Below are 13536 nucleotides of genomic sequence, written 5' to 3'. Positions count from 1 at the left end.
CCACCCCCCACTTTTTTTTTTTTTTTTTTTTTTTTTTTAAGCAGGGAGCTCTTTGTTTAGACTCTTATTTTGATTTCTGAAATGGCAATTTTCCTTACGTGGACTATTTCATCATTTTCATTATTGTGCTGCTGCCACCTGGTGGCCATGGAGGCGATGTCATACTTAAATTTAATTTTTTTTTATTGCCAAGAAGATGCTATTAAAGCAAGAGAAGATATGCTGATATATTTTAAGATCTTGAGTACTGTAAAATATCTAAAGATTGCACATTGGCTGGAACTTAAGAGTCACAGTGCGTAGGTTGAATCCTAGAACTGTAATTCATAGTTTACCAAAGTCAAGCTATTTAACCCTCCAAGCCTCCGTTTCCTCAGAGTAATAGTGTCTATCTTTTATGTGTTGTGAAGATTGAATTAGACAGTATACATAAGGCAGCAATAACAGTTGAGCGTTCGATGACTTTTAGCTTCTATTATATTGTTAATTATTAAATAATAATGTCATCCAGAAAATATGTTAAATGTATTATATTACTAAATATATTAACGTTTAACATGACCTAAAAAAATATAATTTTACTAACGATAGTTTTGAATAAAGTGTAGTAGCATTGTTCTTAGGAATAGCATGTTCCTACTTATTTAATAAGTATCTATATATGGTTGTAGGAGCACTCTACTTACAGTGAACATTTAATTGGCTTTTAGAACGCCATGAAAAGGCTGGAAGCAACCTTGGAGATTATTTTTCATGCTCCTCATTTCACAGATGCAAAAACTGAGATTATTGTTAATGCCCCTCATTTTCCAAGGCCACGAAGCTAATTAATTACAGAGTAGGACTATATCCTGGGTCTCCATCTAGTACTGTATGAACTATGTACTGTCTCTCAGTTCTAGAGTGGACCAAAACACAGAACCTGGGTTGCATTATAATTTGACTCTATCATGGTTTGAAAGAAAGTAGAACAGAACATAGCAACCTTTTTCTTTAGGTTTTTATTTTGTAATGTTGTTGTAATATGTAGGATAAACCAACTGGAAAAATAATTCTTCCTGCCATATTTGTGCATGGATAGTTTAATACTCCTTAATATTCCTTGTTAGTACCTTTGGAAATAGATGCAAATAAGGTGCAGTGGTTATATTGTCTAGTCTTATTTTCCTTTGTGTCTCTGGAATACCCTGTGCATGCCTCTGTCACTACATTTATCACACTTGGACAGCATTTTTCATTAATTTTTTCTGTCCCATACTGGACTGTTAATTCTTTGAAAAGGGCTAGGTCTTTCATCACTATGTATCTAGTAGTTGGTACAACACTGAATTATTTGTTGAATAAAGATATCTACTTGGAGCAATGTAATTTTTAGATTAGGCATTAGGACAAAAGGGGCAGAGCCTCCACACCACGGTCTTCGGTTGTTGTCTGAAGGCTTAAGGAAAAAGAGCAGTTTCTCAGAAGTAAGAAGTGGTTTGGGCCGAGCCCGTGGCACACTCAGGAGAGTGCGGCGCTGGGAGCGCGGCGACGCTCCCGCCGCGGGTTCGGATCCTATGTAGGAATGGCCGGTGCACTCACTGGCTGAGTGCCGGTCACGAAAGACAAAAAAAAAAAAAAAGTGGTTTGACATTGGTGAACATTTTGAAGATTTGTGATAAGACGTGAGAAAATTACTACAGCACATACTACTCATTGGCACTTCTGAATTTAAGGGTCCTCTTTCCTCTCTCACTCTCATCTTCCCTTCTTCATGGTGTGTCTTTCCCTTTTTATGGCAGTCTCTTCTGTCTCCCTTCTCTGTAGTCCTTCAGCAATGGCCAGTTTGCATAGGGGCAGGTAGAAGAGGGAGAGGAGTTGAGATAGGTTCAGTCGAAAGCATCTAGCATGTGCCACATTGAAATGCTTCACTGAGCTCTGGAACTGCAGAGATGAATACAATTGATTTTCAGCCCTTGAGGGATGGATAGTCTAGTAAGGAAAAAGGGTATGTAAAAAACTCACTTCTGGTGTGGTGTAACTCCTGTGAAAGAACCTATTAAGGACTAGGAGCTATGTAGTGCAGAGGGAGGAGGTCCCTGTGGCTGTCTTTTAGGGGAGGGAGGGTGTTGCTGGAAGCTCCACGGGCCTGTCATCTCCTGGGTGTTCAGGATGTCCTGTGATGGACAAGGAGTTCTACCTCAGTGCATTTCATCTTTTTTATAATGTCTCCTAAAAAAAAAAAAAAAGCTATGCTATGCTTTTCCTCTGACATGTGTGACCCCGATTTTCTTCTTATTTTGTAAAAGGGCTTGTGTCAGTGCCCCTCTGCTAGAAAGACCTTACCTCCACCTCTGACCCACCCTTACATTAGGAACGAGGCATAGAAGTAGTCATGTGAGGAGAGTGTCATCAGCAATTCAGATAATTTTAAGTTATTTTCTGTGTGTGACCCTGATTTCTTCCTCTCATTTTGTAAGAGGGTTTGTATCAGTGTCCCTTTGCTAGAAAGACCTCACTTCTACCACTGGCTCATTCTTACATTAGGAACTAGGCATAGAAGAATGAGGTATTAGATATCAGTCATGTGGGGAGAATGTCATTAGCAATTCAGATAATTTTAAGTTATTTTCTTTTAGTCTGAAATGTATTTGGTCCTAGTAGTTTTTAAAGTGATATTTTTTGACTGCTTCTATAGTCATGTTAAGAAGTGCTACATTTTCTCATTGTTATTTGTATGCTTTCATTCACATTCTTAATTAATAAGTTGGAATGTTAGAACTTAAAAAGTTTTTGCATTTTCTCATGACTGATTTTATTTTCTTTCCTAGTTGCCAAAACAAACAGGATTTGGTGATGGAGGCTTTGTTGGAAGGAATGCAAAATCGGGGGCATGGTGGGTAAGTTTGCTTTTGATCTTAAGCTTCTCATTGGTGTTTAAAAAGCATATCAAAGTTATGCCTCTGACCCATTGTGCTTTGGGTACAGAAGCAAGAGTGTTGCTCAGAAGCTAAGCTGATCCATGTCATGTCGTGGACAGTGTCTCTCTTTGAGATGTTTGCCTCATCTTAGCAATGTGAAGCTGGAAGCTTGCCTTCATCCCACCTTGAGTTTTCTAGTCTTAAAAAGCAAAAGTTAAAAGTACAGATGTTCTGTGACACTAAGAACAATGCGTTTTAAAAAACTTGTTTAAGCCTTAGGAAACTCCTTTGAATCTAATACCTCTATGTCCACCTCTGTTTCCACCTCTGCAATATCTGGCTCCTCCTAAAACTTGGAAGGATATCAGTAAGTTTATAATAATAAGGTACATTGCAGTAACTTTCTAACAATAAGGTGGGAAAAAATAGTTGAAGTAAGTGTGGCTCAAGGATGAATTTCTTGAAGCAGTTCTTAAAATTGTATTATCATTTGCCTGCATAATAGCCTGCTTGCTTCCAACACTTTTGATTTTGGATAGTTGAGAATGTGACATGTAGACTTGTCTGGATTCTTCTGAAAGCTTGCCTAAAATATTACAAAAGATCTAATTCTTAGTTGTAGAAGTCTCACTCCACAAGACAGAGTTAAAACATCAATCTTGTGTTTGGCCAGATGACTTTGGCTTTAGGTTGGCCATTAGAGGAAGACAAAATATTCTGTGGAATAAGTAATTATCTTAATATGAGCATTAAAAGCGAAAGCTCAGAAATCCTCTTCTTTGCTTCTGGCGATTTATTAATTGACATTGTTCTACTTCAGGTAGGTTTCCATCTGCCATGTTTTTACATGTGGAAGATGAAAAGCTGATTGGACATATGTTCTGTGTTCTTAATGATCTGTTCTTACTTGTAGGGGATTTTTGACATCCTGTGAAGCAGAACTACAGGAGCTCATGAAACAGATTGACATAATGGTGGCTCATAAAAAATCCGAATGGGAAGGGCAGACACATGCTCTAGAATCTTGCTTGGACAACCGTGAACGAGAACTTAAGACTCTCAGGAGTCAGTTGGATGTGAAACAGCAAGAGGTAAAGCAATCAATTCATTCTTCATTTTGATATATTGAGCTCGTCTTTTATATTAAACATGTTTCTTAAACATTTGTTGAAGAAATTTGTGTACCAAGTTTCTTTATTGTTTTTTATACAATTCTGATGGTTTCTTTCAGAAGAAAAATTCATTGTGAAAATATATATGAATAGTAATATATATTTCAAGGATCATTTTACCTTGGTGACATGTAATGCGACCTTACTTTGAAATGTTTGTGGGAAAATGGCAGATAAAAGATAATACAGGACCAGTTAGCTCAGTTGGTTAGAGTATGGTGTTGGCAACACGAAGGTCACGGGTTCAGAAACCTGTACTGGCCAGTCACCAAAAAAAAAAAAATTATGGACTAATGGGTACAAAACTATGCTATCTACCCTAAGTGAATCATTGTGTAATATATGCATATATTGAACAACTCACTGTATTGCACAAAAATAAATATAAATAAAATTGAAAACAAAAAGATAATACAAGTTTCTCTATGAACTTTTTGAAGACTCCTTGCACATACATAACTTCTTTTTTTTTTTTGAGATCTGATCTTATTTATTTGGTACTCTTTAAAAATCTTATATTTTTGATTGGACTCAGACATAGAAGTAGAAGCTCTCAGAGAGCGCAGCCTATGTCTCTTGGCAGTCTGTTCCTGGTATTTTTCCTTGGCCTCCTTCATTCTCTTGGCCAAAAGTTTAGCATATTCTGAGGCCTCTTCCTTATTTTTCTTAGTGTGCTGTTTCTTCAGAGCAATATACCACTTTTGTGTTGCAGGACATGTGGAATAACGACGCTGAATCTTGGGTGCTTTGGTCCTAGGTTTCTTCTTTGTTTAAGGGCTTTCTTACAGCATATTGGCGGACATCATCATCTTTAGAGAGATTGAAAAGTTTGCGGATTCTGCTAGCTCTTTTGGGCCCTTGGTGATGAGGCACCGTGGTATCAGTCAGTCCATCCAGGAATATCCTTCTCTCCTTTTTTTTACAATAACCAAGTTGAGAACGCTCAGATTGGCATCCACAATGTAATCCTGAACAGATTTGTGCTTCCTTTCTCCCGTTCTTCTCGGTCTATTAACAGGAATGCCCCTTACTCAGTAGAGGGTGGACACGGCCATGGGTCAGGACACCCTGCTTCCTGGGGACACCTTGTTTGTCATTCCCACCACTGATCCGGACCACATAACCCTTCCATTCTTCATTCAGAGCGTCAGCAGCAACCTCTGTGGCCATACGCTTCTCATAAAAAGTACGAAGTTTGCGTTCATCATCCACTTCATTGAGTTTCTGGCAGCCAGTGGCTGGGAAGGAAATATTCAGATTCATCTTGAAGTAGCTGAATGCCTCTGAGGCGCCACAAAAAAGAGCCATACGTAACTTCTTTAAGAAAATGTAAAAGGATACCACGTGACCTTTGTATATAATCTTCATCATTTTTCATGTCCATATTAACATTCTAGTTGAAGTTGTTTTTGGCCTCATTGTATGGCTAGTGTAAAAAACAAAGTTAAGTCCCAAATTCAGCAATTTCTTTGCCTTTGGTTAGATTTAAAATAAAATTAAGAAAACCCTTTTAAAAGTTATACTTACCCATGTTGAAAATTAGGGGAAAAGAAAGAAAAGTGGAAAATAAAAATTACTTGCAATCCCACCAACCATTGATATTGGTAATTTGAAGGAAAGTTTTAATAATATTGCTGTTTGGTTCTCTAAAATCTGGTACCATACGAAAAAGTAAACAATATTGGAAGTAAAGCAGAAAACATGCAAGTGCAATAGTTGCCTGTAAATTTCTGGTGTGAATGTTAATCTCAGAAGGATTAAGAGATGTAGGAAAACACTCATCCCAAGCAAGCCTGGCTTTGCTGGCCTTTCCTATCTGTAAGATCACTGCTCGTTAAGGCTGTAGTCAGTTTACTCAGGTACATTTCCATGAGTGGTACACACGAGATTGTGATTTGGTTGATGACACCTATTAAGAGTAGTTTAGAAATGTTTCATGTAACAAAGAAAGAGGCTTGATAAGAATGTTTTTATGCTTACCAAGAGAATCTCTCAGTGGTTGGCCATTTGCACATTGGGTCAAAGTGCACGGTAATATTGGCTGTATCAAATTAAATTTTCTGCAAATGCCATTTGCTAAACTGGAACTTCTTTTAAATTCTGGGCAGAACTTTGAGAGTATATTTTTAAATTATACCTTATGCAAAGGTATTGAAGGTGATGAAAAAGTACACTGAATGTTAATCATGTTTGACTTTTTACAAGTCATAATTTAGGCAGGGTCAATGCTCCTTTTCTGATAAGCTGCTTTAGCTACTACTTCTGTTTCTCCTAGGGCAAAACAAAAGTGGTTCTGTTTAGTAAGTTAAAGTGATAGGCTTTCCTGGTTAAGAAAACCACTATATGTATATACAGATATTTAGGTTATTTATTTTGTTAGAAACCCATTAAAGAAATTCCTGTGTTGGTGATTATGAGAATATTTAGTCACTCTGCCAAGTCTGAATTTATTCCTGTGGCTTAGTTTTGATGTCAGGGGCATTATTGCCATTACTTAATGCCTTAAAGAGAAATTAAGGGATTGAATGGATAGTTTCATAGTAAGGATTTGAAGATTTCAAGTATGGTCTGGGGACATATAAGAAATTAAGAAAGGCAGCTGTCTTGTCAATTTGCTGCTTTTTATTGGGCTGCTGAAAGTTGATTAAGTTTCTTGATGTTATATATTTTTCCCAAACTCTCTGACACAACTATAAGTCTTCCTTCAGTGTGTTTGGATATATGAGATTATCTGTCCATTTTCTTTTTTTTTCCCTTCAAAGACATCTTTCCCGGGACTGGTCATTCTCAAATACGGATAGATGACTCTCGCGGCTAGCCATGTAGCTGTCATCTCAGGAACTCCCTTCTTCATCGTTCTGGAAGTTTACTGTGCATCTCTCCTTTTCACTTTTTTGTATTCTCTGTCATCTTCTTTACCAGCTTACTTTTCTATTTTGGTAGGACATACTTTTGAGATCTTATATGTCTGAAAATATCTTTATTCTCTTTTCAGTCCCGATTGAAAGATTCATTGGCTGTAGAATTCTGCTTTAGAAGTAAATTTCCCTCAGGAAGTTTTTAGTTAAATGTCAGTCTTTCAGACTTCAACATTTGGTAATCGCAGATTAGGTAATTTGGGCCAATCCACCCACTGAGGAAAATAGGTAAGTTAGATTTTAAAAAACCTGCCTGAAGTAAAGTACTAACAGAAGAGTGAAGAATTACCAGGCCAGGATCTGGGCTAGGCTAGAGGCCCAGGGAGGTGAGTCCAGGGTTTGGGGCCATTATTAGCTGAAATTAGAGAAGGCAGCTGAGAAGATGAAAGGCTGAAAGGGATTTTTGATATCTTCAATGGGCTAAGGGAATAAAGGATTTGGTGTCCAAGGTGGCTCTGAACCCCTTCTCAGTTTGGGTAGGGACCCTGAAAAGGTGCACCCTAGGAGTAAGTGTGGACCAGATATAGAACAGGCCCTCTTGAAATTACCACTCAGCTTCAAATATTTAAATCACTGAAATCAGTTTAAAGTGATTTGGAGTGCTACTGTTCCCAGGCATCCCCAAACTGCTAGGGCTTCCAGGAACCTGGAAGAAGCAAATTTAAATTTTCTCTAAAGGAAAAAACACCAGTATTTCTTCAAATAATTTTGCAAATAGAAAACTTGGTACACACTCAGAAAATAACCCCAGATACACAAGGAGAAAAGGTGGCAAAAATGAAAAATAGTAGAAGCAACAGAACATAGAAACAGACTGGGATAAATCTAGATATTGGCATTCTCATGCTTAGACTTTACAATAACAATGTTTGCTGTGTTCAAGAAGATGAAAGATTAGATGGAACATTTGAAGAAAGAGTTGGAAACTATAAAAAGAAATGAGTAGAAATTTTAAAATTGAAAAAGAGAATAATAGATTAGGGCCTTAAAGATTAAGAGATAATTAGTGAACCGGAAGATGTGATAGAAAAAAATGCTAGAGTAAAGCACAGAAAAAATGATAAAAATATATAGATGAAAGGATAAAAGAAAGAAGATACAGTGAGAAGGTCTAATAAAAGTATTTTTGGAATCCTTGAAGGAGAAAGAAGAGTAAGGATGGGCACAACCAATTTGAAGAGATATTGCCTGAGATTTTGCCAAAAGTGAGGAAGGCCATGTATTTAAGAAGTCCAGAAATCTCAAGCGAGATTATAAAAAGAAATACATTTACCTAGGTTGAAAACCAAAGACAAAGGGGAAATCTGAAAAGCAATCAAAGAAAAAAGATTACCTACAAGCACCTCTTAATAGCTGATTTGTAAACCAACAGGACAGTAAAAGCCAGAAGACAATAGAATGATATCTACAAAAAAAGAAAATAACTTTTCCGCCTGCCAAGCCAGAGTTCTATACCCAGAATAAAGATTAAAGACAATTTCAGACCAACAAAAATTGAGAGAATTTGCCGTGAGCAGACCTGTGCTAAGGAAATATTAAAGAATGTTCTTCAGATAGAAGGAGAATGATCCCAGATGGAAGCAGAGAGCTGCAGGAAAAAAAGAAAAGCAACAGTAAATGTTTGGGTAAATCTAACTGAATATTAACTATCTAAAACAACAATAATAGCCTTTTGAGTTTAACATACATGTAAAATTATGGTGGCAATGATGGCATATTTAAATCAGGTTGGATAAAAATGGAATTAAAGTATTTCTATAGTCCTTGAGTTGCCCGGGAATTGGTAAAACTACTCAGTAATGTTAGACTTTAAGTCACAAAACCATGTTTTAATTTTGAGAGAACCATTAAGAGTGTATGTTAATAGAGTATATCTTACTAGCTAATAGAAGGAAAAAAATGGAATGATAAAAGTAATAGATACCAAAGAAGGCAAGAAAGGAGAGAAAAGAAACAGCTTAAGTATATATAATACTTAAGATGATAGATTTAAATCCGAATAGGTCCATTAAATGTAAAAGCAGTAACTAGCCTAATTAAAAGATAAACATTGTTTAACTGTATAAAAATAATTAAACACAATTATTTGATGTTTATTATACAGCAAGGTTGAAAGTAAAAGGTAAAATAAAAATATATAAAATGCAAACACACTCAATAGAAAGATGCATAACTATTTATTTCAGAAAAAGTATACTTGAAGCAGAAGCAAAGAGCATTACTAAATGTGAAGAGACACTTTGTAATGATAAAAATATGAGATTTCAGGATATGTAACTGTAGCATTCTTTGTGCCCTATACCACATTTTAGCTATTATATATATCTCCCCACACACAGCCAGTATCTTACTGCACTATGCTTCTCTCTCTGGGGCCTACGAAAGCTGCTCAGGTGAAATCTGGAAGTGTGGGAGAGCTAACATTCCCAGGGCAAGCCTCAAGTAGTGGAGGGACTGGAATCAGTAGATAAATTCTCCAACTTTCTCTTCCTCAGAGTGACAGTACTGAAATACATTCTGTATGGTTCGTTAGGGGGTTCCTGGTGGAATTTAACCTCAGCTCCTTACTGCAGTCATCTGCTCAGTAACACACCCTTTATTGGTTCTCCTTCCTGCCCTCTCTGTTTCTTCACTGTGCTTCCTGGAGTCACCTCTGATTATCTGCCCTGAAGTCCATGTCTCAGGCCACACTTTTGGAGGAACTCAAACTAAGAAAAAGAATCTAAATTTGTAAATTGAATGTAAATTTGTAAGAATGTAAATTTCTTTCTAATGAAATAGTTTTAAAAGAAAATTCTCTCATGCTGGCGAGGCTGTGGAGAAAAAGGAACTCTCATACATTGTTGGTGGGACTGCAAAATGGTGCAGCCTCTATGGAAAATGGTATGGAGGTTCCTCAAACAATTGCAGATAGATCTACCATACGACCCAGCTATCCCACTGTTGGGAATATACCCAGAGGAATGGAAATCATCAAGTCGAAGGTATACCTGTTTCCCAATGTTTATCGCAGCACTCTTTACAATAGCCAAGAGTTGGAACCAGCCCAAATGCCCATCATCGGATGAGTGGATACGGAAAATGTGGTACATCTACACAATGGAATACTACTCAGCTATAAAAACGAATGAAATACTGCCATTTGCAACAACATGGATGGACCTTGAGAGAATTATATTAAGTGAAACAAGTCAGGCACAGAAAGAGAAATACCACATGTTCTCACTTATTGGTGGGAGCTAAAAATTAATATATAAATTCACACACACACACACACACACACACACAAAAAAAAAAAAAAAAAAAAAACGGGGGGGGGAAGAAGATATAGCAACCACAATTATTTGAAGTTGATACGACAAGCAAACAGAAAGGACATTGTTGGGGGGAGGGGGGGAGGGAGAAGGGAGGGAGGTTTTGGTGATGGGGAGCAATAATCAGCCACAATGTATATCGACAAAATAAAATTTAAAAAAATAAATAAATAAAAAATAAAATAAAATAAAATAAAAAAAAAAAGAAAAGAAAATTCTCTCTTTTTTCTCTCCCTTATCTATATGCAAAAAGTGGCAGAAACACAAGGGGGAAATAGATGAAGCCACAATCATAACGTTTTTTTTAGTAACTGGTAGAACAAGAGACAAATATCAGTTAAGGATCAGATTTGAGCAGCATGATCAACAGAAAGAACACTTACCAAAATCGATCATATCCTGCGCCGCAAAGTAAATTGACACAGTTCAAAGGCTTGAAATCATAGATATGGTCTCTGAACATAGTAGAAACAAGTTAGAAAAAGATACCTTGAAAATCTGTGTATATTTGGTGGAAATTAAAACATAAATGTTCTCAATAATTCATGGATGAAAGAAGACATTATAGTGGAAATTAGAAAATACTTTGAATTGAAACGTAATAAAATACTACATATCAAACTTGTAGGATGCAGGTAAGATGTCTCAGAGGGAAATTTATAGCTATAAAAGCATATATTAGAAAAGAGGAAAGGCTGAAAATCAGTGAGGTAATAATTCATCTCAAGAGGTTAGGAAAAGAACTTGCTAAATCCAAAGACTGTAGAAAGAAGGAAATAAAAAAAACCCTTGAAAGTAAAAGCTTGAAATGATATGCCATGAAAACTGATGTAACATGAGACAAGGTAAACATTAAGTCCAAAAGCAATACTATTAGGGGCATTTAAAAATTATAAAAGGGTTAATTCATCAGGTTGCTTTGGTAATTCAGTTCTGTAACTAATTCATAGTATAGCCTTAAAATATACAAGCAAAAACGGACAGAATTAAGGGAAAAATTAGATTCTTGGTAATTGTGGAAGACTTTAACACACTCTCTCAATTACAGAACAAGCAGACAGAAAAATCACTTAAGGTGAAGAAATCAAGATTAACATATTTGCCTAATTAACCTAAATAGAACATTATACCTAGTAGCTGCTGAATATACATTCTTTTCAAATGAATGTGGAACATTTACCACTAGTGCCATGAAGCAGATCTCAACCTGTTTCATAGGATTAAAATCATGTTTCTTCACCAAGGTGGATTTAAGCTAGAACTCAAAGCAACAAAAGAAAACCAGAATATCTTCAAATGCTTGGAAATTAAGCAATACACTTGTAAATAACCCATGAGTCAAGAAGAAATAACAGTGAAAATTAGAAAATATTTTGGACTGAATGATAATGAACTTGCTACATACTAAAATTTATGGGATGCAGCTAATGTGGAGTCTAGAGAGAATTTTAGCTATAAGTATAAATACATACATGCGTACATACATACATAAGAAGAGAAAGGCTGAAACTCACTGATCTAAGAATCCATTTAAAGAAATTAGAAAAAATAACGGCAAATTGAAGGCATGTAAAAGAGAAAGAAAAGATGTACAAATATAAGAGCAGAAACTAATGATATAGAAAACAAATTTATAAAAGAGGATAAATAAGGCCATAGTTAGTCCTTTGAAAAAAAATTAACAAAATTGGTAATCCTGTTAAGTCTAATCAAGAAAAAAAGAGAAAAATAATGTTAGCAATTAAAAAGAGAAAACACTATACAGCCTATGGATGGTAAAAGAAGTATAAAAAGATATTGTGAATGACTTTATACCCCTCAAAAAAGTTGAAAATTTAGATGTAATAGAAAAATTCTTAGGGAACCATAGTACACAAGAAAGATTGAAACATGTGAATTGTATCCTACCTATTAGATCAAATCTGTATTTCTTTCCCTTGTTTCTTTATGATCTGGCATTCTGTCATCTGCATTTCCTCATTAATAGATTTGTGGAGATAATCTTTATTGCCCCTTGTCTTTACTTTCTACCTCTCTCTTTATTGATAGGTAGGATATATGTAATGTTGGCATTTATCTGATTTATTAGTGAAGAATGAAGAGATTCAAACTGCAGAGAGATCAGGGAAACCTAGATCAATCCAGAACTTTTCTGTGCTCTTCAGGGGTTCCACATGTCACATTATGCCAGTACTTCTAGTACTGCATTGAATAAGAGTGGGGAAGTGGGCATCCTTGTCTTGTTCCAGATCTTAGAGGAAAAGCCTTCAATTCTTGTCTATTCAGTGTGATAATAGCTGTGGGTTCATCCTATATGGCCTTTATTATGTTGAGGTACATTCCTTCTATACCTAACTTGTTGAATGTTTTTATCATGAAGGGATGTTGGATTTTATCAAATGCTTTTTCCGCATCTATTGAAATGATCATGTGTGTGTATATGTGCGTGTGTGTTTTCCTTTATTCTGTTGATGTGACGTATCACATTTATTGATTTGCTTATGTTGAACCATCATTGCACCCCTGGGATGAATCCTACTTGATCATGGTGAATGATCTTTTTAATGATTTGGTTCACTGGGATTTTGTTCAGGATTTTCACATCTATGTTCATTAGGGATGTTGGTCTGTAGTTTTCTTTTTTTTGCTGTGTCTTTTTCCAGTATGAGGGTAATGCTGGCCTTGTAAGAATGAGTTTAGAAGTATTCCCTTCTCTTCAGTTTTTTGGAAGAGTTGAGAAGAATTGGTTTTAGTTTTCTTTAAATTTTGGTGGAATTTGACAAAGTGAAGGTATCCGGTCCTGGCTTTTCTTGGTTGGAAGACTTTAATCTCATTACTTGTTATTGGTTTCTAATTCTTCATGATTCAACCTAGGTAAGTTGTTTGTATACAAGAATTTGTCCATTTCTTCTAGATTTTCCAGTGTATAGTTCATAATAGTCTCTTATGTTCCTTTGTATTTCTTTGGTATCAGTTGTAATATCTCCTTTTTCATTTCTGATTTTGAGTCTTCTCTCTCTCTTCATTAGTTTAGCTAAAGGTTTATGGATTTTGTTTATTCTTTCAAAAAACCAACTCTTTGTTCCATCAATCTTTTGTATTGTTTTTTAAATCTCTAATTCATTTATTTCTGCTCTTTGTTATTTCTGTCCTTCTACTAATTTTGGGTTTGGTTTGTTTTTGTTTTTCTCCTTCTAGAAATTTTTGTGGGAATTGTATTAACAACTTATTT

The 13536-nt window shown here is 35.8% G+C and overlaps 1 protein-coding gene and 1 pseudogene across 7 annotated transcripts in view; one reads left to right on the top strand and one right to left on the bottom strand.

Moving 5' to 3' along the window:
* The window catches only part of CEP63 (centrosomal protein 63), a 45857-nt gene that overhangs the window by 5717 nt on the left and 26604 nt on the right, over positions 1-13536 (top strand). For all 7 annotated transcript variants that reach the window (XM_063113957.1, XM_063113953.1, XM_063113955.1 and 4 more), the window contains 2 exons: positions 2811-2879; positions 3814-3991. In XM_063113957.1, coding sequence (XP_062970027.1) covers positions 2836-2879; positions 3814-3991 — 222 coding nt within the window. In that variant the 5' untranslated portion in view covers positions 2811-2835. The remainder of the gene's footprint in view (positions 1-2810; positions 2880-3813; positions 3992-13536) is intronic.
* LOC134390830 (small ribosomal subunit protein eS6-like) lies at positions 4309-5342 on the bottom strand (annotated as a pseudogene).

Source organism: Cynocephalus volans, chromosome 11, assembly GCF_027409185.1.
Source record: "Cynocephalus volans isolate mCynVol1 chromosome 11, mCynVol1.pri, whole genome shotgun sequence".
NCBI classification, from domain to species: domain Eukaryota; kingdom Metazoa; phylum Chordata; class Mammalia; order Dermoptera; family Cynocephalidae; genus Cynocephalus; species Cynocephalus volans.
The sequence above is the reverse complement of the archived record's forward strand: the minus strand, read 5'-3'. Positions and strand labels throughout refer to the sequence as shown.